General features: G+C 39.4%; 1 protein-coding gene across 1 annotated transcript; it reads right to left on the bottom strand.

Moving 5' to 3' along the window:
• Positions 1-460: 460 nt before the first annotated feature.
• On the bottom strand, positions 461-1,234 carry LOC126704834 (uncharacterized). Its single transcript, XM_050403830.1, has 2 exons — positions 1,015-1,234; positions 461-861 (listed from the first exon to the last, which is right to left on the bottom strand). Exons 1-2 carry the CDS (start codon positions 1,232-1,234, stop codon positions 461-463), a joined length of 621 nt encoding a protein of 206 aa, XP_050259787.1.
• Positions 1,235-6,799: the final 5,565 nt, after the last annotated feature.

The following is a 6,799-nucleotide window of genomic DNA, read 5'->3' as shown; positions in this document are numbered from 1 at the left end:
AAGGGGTCTAAAAACCATCATTATTGTTAACAGCCTCAACTACTCCATTAGTTTGAGGACGGTAGGGTGAGGATCTATGGTGCTGAATATTGAATTGTCGATGTAGTTTCTCTATTTCTCCCTTGAAATGCATCCCATTGTCTAAGATAATTTCATGTGGTACCCTATATTTGCAAATGATATTAGTTTGAATAAAATGAGCAACTTTCTTCGAGTTTAAAACCTTGTATGAGGCAGCTTCCACCCATTTAGTGAAATAATCAATAGCAACCAGTATAAATTCATAGCCATTGGATGCTGTTGGGTAAATCTTCCCAATAATATCTATTCCCTATGTAGAGAATGGCTAGGGTGAAGTCATGGTATGTAATGGCATAGGTGGCATGTGCTTCAGATCTCCATGGACCTGGCATTGATGGCACTTCCGAATATGAGCTGTGCAGTCTACTTCCATTATAGTCTAGTAATAACCTTGCCTTATTATTTTCCATGACAGCATGTGTGCATTCATATATGGCCCATAACTTAACTCCTCTTCAATTATTTGCTGTGCTTCCTTGGCAGTCACACAAAGGAGATGAATTTCGTCATATGATCTTCTGTAAAGCCTCTCCCCACAAATAATATAATTAGTGGATAACCTTCTGATGCTCAATTGGTCATTCTTGTTTGCAGACTTTGGGTATGTCCCATCCTTGAGGTATTGTAGAATTTCTGAATACCATTCACCTTCTTCATTCATTCCCTTATCTTCTTCTATTGACATGCAAAAAGCCGACTCTTCTTTTTGTTTCATCACTATTGGTTGAGCTTCATCCTCCTTAGGTCCATCCATCATGGATGCCATTGTTGCTAAAGCATCTGCAATCTAATTCTGCATTCTCAGCACATACTGGTATTGGATCTTACTGAATTTCGAGGCCCACTTCTAGAGACATTCATGATAAGGCATTAGCATTTCTTCCTTGATCTTTCATCTATTTTGAGTTTGAGAAATTATCAAGGCTAAATCACCATATACTTCCAACTCTTTTACTTCAAGGCTTAGAGCCGCTTGTAACCCCATAATGCAATCCTCATATTCAGTGGCATTATTAGTGGCAAGAAAGTTGAGCCTACCAGAGAATGGGATATGTGTCCCTTTTGGATAGATTAAGAGAACTCCAATGTCATTTCCACTTTGATTAGTTGCTCCATCAAAATACATCTTCCATGATTCTAACTCTATCCCCATGATATCCTTATCTGGAAAGTATCATTAGATTTCTTCAGCTTCTTCAGGTGAACAGTGGGCTAAGTGATTAGCAATTGCTCTCCCATTCACAAAATTCTAAGTCACATATTTAATATCAAATTTTGATAGAAGCAAAACCCATTTAGCTGTCTTCCTATCTTACACAGGCTTTTCCATTAGATATTTCAAAGGGTCCATTATTGCAATCAACAAGACCTTGAAAGCAAGCATGTAATGTCTAAGTTTTCGAGTTACCCATAAAAGTGCTACACATGTCTTCTCTATTGGTGAATACTTCTCTTCATAATCCAACATCTTCTTGCTAATGTAGTAGATTGCATTCTCTTTCCTAGACTCCTCTAGGTACTGAGCTAGCAAAGCCCCCATTGTTGTATTCGTAGTTTTGAGATACAACAATAATGGCTTTTCAGGTACTAGTGGAACCAATATTAGTGACTTCATTAGATAATTCTTAATCTTCTCAAAAGCTTCTTAGCATTGTTCATTCCATACTTTGGGAACTTCTTTCTTGAGTAGTCAAAAAAGTGACTCACATGTCATGATGAGCTGGGCTATGAATTTATTGATGTATTGTATCCTCCCTAAAATCCTTGGATCTCCTTCTCAGTTCTGGGAGGCTTCATCTCCATGATTGCTTTGATTCTGTCTAGATCGACTTCAATTCCCCTCTGACTTACCATAAACCCCATCAGCTTTCTGAATGTTACGCCGAAAGTGCACTTCTTTGGATTCAATCATAATTTATAGAATTGGATTCTTTCAAAGAACTTCCATAAAGCTAGTATATGCCCTTCATGGTCTTTAGACTTCACTATCATGTCATCAACATAAACTTCTACTTCTTTATGAATTAAATCATGCAACAAAGTAATGGCTGCACATTGGTAAGTAACACCAACATTCTTAAAGCCAAATGGCATGACCTTGTAGCAATGCGTCCCCCATGGAGTAATGAAGGAGGTCTTCTCCATATCTTCCGGAGCCATCTTTATCTAATTGTATCCAGAAAACCATCCATAAATGACAGCAAAACAAGTCCTGTTGTGTTATCAACCAAGATATTAATATGAGGTAAAGGAAAATCATCTTTCGAGCTAGCCTTATTAAGATCTCAGAAGTCTACACACATTCTCACTTTCCCATCCTTTTTCGGTATAGGAACTACATTAACTAACCATTCTAAATAGTTGACCATCCTCAGGAATCTTGCATTGTACTGTTTCTCGACTTCTTCCTTGATCTTGAGAGTCCACTCTGGCTTCATTCTTCTCAACTTCTGCTTGACTAGCTTCATGGTTGGATCTATTGGAATGCAATACTGCACTATATCTGTATCAATCCCAAGCATGTCTTCATATAACCATGCAAATGCCTCTTTGAATTTTGTCAGTAGGGTAACTAATGCATCTTTCTTAGAGGAGGTTAGGGTGTTGCCCACTTGTATCATCTTAGATTCATCATCAGTTACCAGGTTAACAGGTTGGGTTTCTTCTTTTATAGGTTCTACATGCCCTTGTTTTAATTCCTTATTATTAAGAGTTTCTTTACCAATTTCCAAAATAAAAACATTCAAAGCCAACAAATAATTAGAATCATAAATCACATTAAAAGGAAAAGAGTTCTCAACAGAGACAAACTCTATAGGAATACGATCATAAACAGACTTAATAGGAACAATAATACTAGCAGAAACAAACTCAATAGGGACAGAAACAATGTCTTTGGCAAGAGTGATTGGCTCAATGGACTTGATCTCCTTCAAAGAGTCTTCCATGGGGTGGGCAGCTCCCTCCCATTCCTATCTTCAACTCAATTATGGCTACATTGATGGCAAGTGGCTCCCAATGAGTTCCTTCTTCCCTTAGCATCAGTGCCATGGGGTCTTCATCCATATAATTCTTGCCTTCACCATCAATCTCCATATCTGTGGTCTTGTTAGTCACATAAGCATTTAGACGCTCTATACTGTCCATCCACTCACCAAACAGATCTTGCTTTCCTTTGTTGCTTGGGTGGATGTATTGGGGTAGGTATTTTGACTCATTCCTTTCCATTCTCTCATCTTCACCTTCAAGACTCTCTAGTGTTAAGTTTCTAAAATTATGGATCAACAGCTTTTTGTCTAGAGTGGCTAATCTAGCATCTATGTCATCTTATTCCTCAGTGTATGGGGTCGGTGAACCCAGTTCTGAATTATAGAATGACTCTAACTTGGGAATTTCTCTACCATGCTTGTTATATCTAGGGACTGACCTTGAACTAATTTATATCTACCTCGCCCATAGGGGTAATCTTGATAATTTATATCATCAGCCTCTTCATCTTCAATTTCAACCTCATCTCCTACAACTTCGAGCACATTTTCTAGTTCGTTTTCTTCACTTTCAGCACCATTCTTCATATCTATAGGTTCAGCTTCAGCATCATCCTCTATATCTCCATCATAGTAGTACACGTTCTCTTTAGAGTGGTCTTTATGGAAAGGTCTTACATCTTCATCTTCTCTATCACTAGGGGGTTCACCCCAATCATTGCCACTATATTGGCTATCATAGTCTTCACTATTGTTGCTATCAGTATCATTGTTGTTGTCATCCTCACCATCTCCATTGTCACTGCTACTACTATCACTACTACTATCATTCTTACTGTTGCTACCTTCATCATCATCACTATGGGCTTCTCCCCCTTCCTCATTTTCATCACTTGTTCTTCCTTCATACGGGCCCTTCAATGCATGTTGGCAAGCCTCCTAGTACTCTTCTTCTTCTATATTGCAAATGACATCTCCCAAAAGCATAGACCTTGCATTGAGGTCCATGTAATCAACCCAATTAGTCAGGACCCAATTTGTGTCTTCCTTCTTCAATGCTAGAGGCTTGTTGTTATAATCAAATAATAGCTCAAACCCAAGCACCATTGTTCTTAACTCAAGATCAAATCTCAGTTCAGGGAATCCCCAATAGCAGTGACTATCTCCAGCTTTGACGAACTTTCTATTCAACGTGGGAGTATAGGGCTTTAGGGGTTCCGGGGGACAAGGAAGTCCCTTGGCTTTAGCCTTTGCACAGGCCATTCTTCTCACCTCTATCTCTAGCAAGTCATCATCAATGGGCTTATAACCTAGCCCAAAAGGTAATGTGGTAGTGGGAATTATTGGGACTTTAGCAATTGCCTTCTTCCTAGTCTTCCTAAGTTCATCCCCGAAAAGTAGTTCATTCTCCTCATCATTGCCACCACATTATTGTTGCTGTAGGGAGCAAAGTCCATGGGGGATCCTCTTTACTTCCTCTTCTCTTCTTCCAAAATCAAGCTTCTCAATTTCAAAGCCATCCAAGGTCAATGGCTCATTCTCATAATTGATACCAAAAATGGGCTTTGGTATGGTCAAAGTATCACCATATATGGTAACTATGGCTCCTTCATGCGCAAATCGAACCTTTTGGTATAGGGATGAAGGTATGGCCTCTGTGTCATGGATCCATGGTTGACTAAGGAGCATTTTGAAGCACGATGCTATGGGACTTGAAATTCCACCTTCTTGATTATTAGCCCTATAGTGAGCTTCAGTGTCACGATTCCTAAGATCTCCCTTCTACTATTGTCATATGCCCTCACGTGCTGATCAGTCGACACAAAATCTTCAATACTTAGGCCCAAGTAACTTGTAGTCTTTAAAGGACACAAATTTAAGGCACTTCCTTTGTCAATTAGGGCCATTGGAATCCTTTTGCCTTTGGCATCTACAGTTTTGTGCAATGGGTCATTGTGGTGCTTCCCCTTCTTTGTCAAATCTTTGTCAGAGTAGGAAATTGTGAGTTCCCTACTTATAGACCCAATCATAGCATTCAGATCTTAAGATGTAATGGTTGTAGGAACTTGGATTTGATTAAGAAGGTCTACTAGATTCTAACAGTGCTTGTATGATGCCATAAGTAAACCCCGCAAAGATATATTGGCTTTTGTCTTCTGCAGCTGCTTGAGGATCTCATCCTCTTCAGTGGGTGTTTGTTAGGTAGATTTTTTCAAGGCTTCTATCAGGTTGTCTCTCTCCAAGTGTGGGGGTTTGAAGTGTCTCCCCTTTATGATATGGGCAATTTTTATGAGTCATTTAGATCGGTATCTTGGGGTTTGAAGTGTCTCCCCCCATATGTGGGTGCTTCGTAACTTGCTTGGGATTTGAAGTGTCTCCCCCTATTTGTGGATGTTGGGTAGTTTGGGGTTTCTATAACATCTTCACTCCATATGTCATACCCTGTAGTGGCTGTCATACCCATAACTCTTCCCATGTCATCATAAAGCACTCAAGTAAGTCACAAATCAACTCAGATAGGTCCTTTTCTCCTTCCTCTTCACTCATCAAGCAATTAATCCTCGCTCCTCTCCCAAAATTGTGGTTGGGCAAGGGATTATTAGTGATGCTAGGCCTTGTAGGCGATGTAATCACCTTAGTGTCTATTAGATCTTGAATTGCATGACAAATGCTAAAACACTTGTCAATGTCATGGTCAAGGCTTTGATGGTAGGCACATCTCTTACTCACAACAAATCTTGCAGGCACTAGGTTTGGGATTGGTCTTGGGTGTAAGGGTTTTAGTAACCCCTTTGCTTTTAGTTTTTCAAACACTTGACTAATGGGCAAACATAACTTATGAAATTGCCTCCTAAGCCGTGGAGGTGGCCCTTGTGATATTTGCACGGGGGTAAGAGGGGGAATAAGTTGGTAAGGATCATTTTTGTATATATTAGCGACTTTTGTAGTTTTAGAACTAGATCCTAAATTCTTTTTAAACCTTGGTGGGTCCACATTCTTTATAGTGCCATTATTTATTGCATCCTCAATTTGGGTTCCAACAGTAATCAAAGCTTTAAAATTAGGGAAATATTGAGCAAACAAATACTTGTGTTATATAGGTAATAAGTTTTTTACAACCATGGTTAATTGTTCTTCTTCACCTGGTCTATTCATCATCTGTGCAGCTTTAGACCTCCACTTGGTAATGAAGGTAGAGAAAGATTCTTTTGACTCTTGCTTAGTGGTCTCCAAATCTCTCCTTGTCACATCCACCTCTATGTTATACTTGTATTGTTTGTGAAACTCGTGGCAAATGTCCTCCCAACTCCTTGCTCTAGCATCATCTAGGTTAAGGAACTACCTAAGAGTGGCTCCTGTCAAAGTATTTTGGAACATTTGAGCAAGTAGTTCTTTAGTTGCTCCTAAGGGATGCATGGCCCTCATGTACATCGTCAAATGAGACTTTGGGCAGCCAGTCCCATCGAACTTGTCCAAGGTTGGCATCTTGAACTTGGGAGGCAATCTCACATCAGGGAAAAGTGAGAGTTATTTATAGTCCATGAGGTCTTCCATCTTGCGAGTTCTCTTGATCATCTCTTCTATCTTGTTTATCCTCTTGTTGATCTTCTTCTCACCCTCTATGGTTGGGGAATTATGATCGGTCTTGTTCTCCTCTTTAACTACCCTTCAGGTTCTGAAATTGTTGTACGATAAGGTTTATGTCTTCCCTCAATTGAATTTGACTAACT

Source organism: Quercus robur, chromosome 11, assembly GCF_932294415.1.
Source record: "Quercus robur chromosome 11, dhQueRobu3.1, whole genome shotgun sequence".
Lineage (NCBI taxonomy): Eukaryota > Viridiplantae > Streptophyta > Magnoliopsida > Fagales > Fagaceae > Quercus > Quercus robur.
This window is presented reverse-complemented; position numbering and strand designations above follow the sequence as displayed.

Coding starts and splice junctions, on each gene's coding strand:
- LOC126704834 (XM_050403830.1), bottom strand. CDS start 1,234: ATGGGGATAGAGTTAGAATCATGGAAGATGTATTTTGATGGAGCAACT. Junction 862..1,014: donor AAAAGAGTTGGAAGTATATG/GTGATTTAGCCT, acceptor ATTAGATTGCAG/ATGCTTTAGCAACAATGGCA.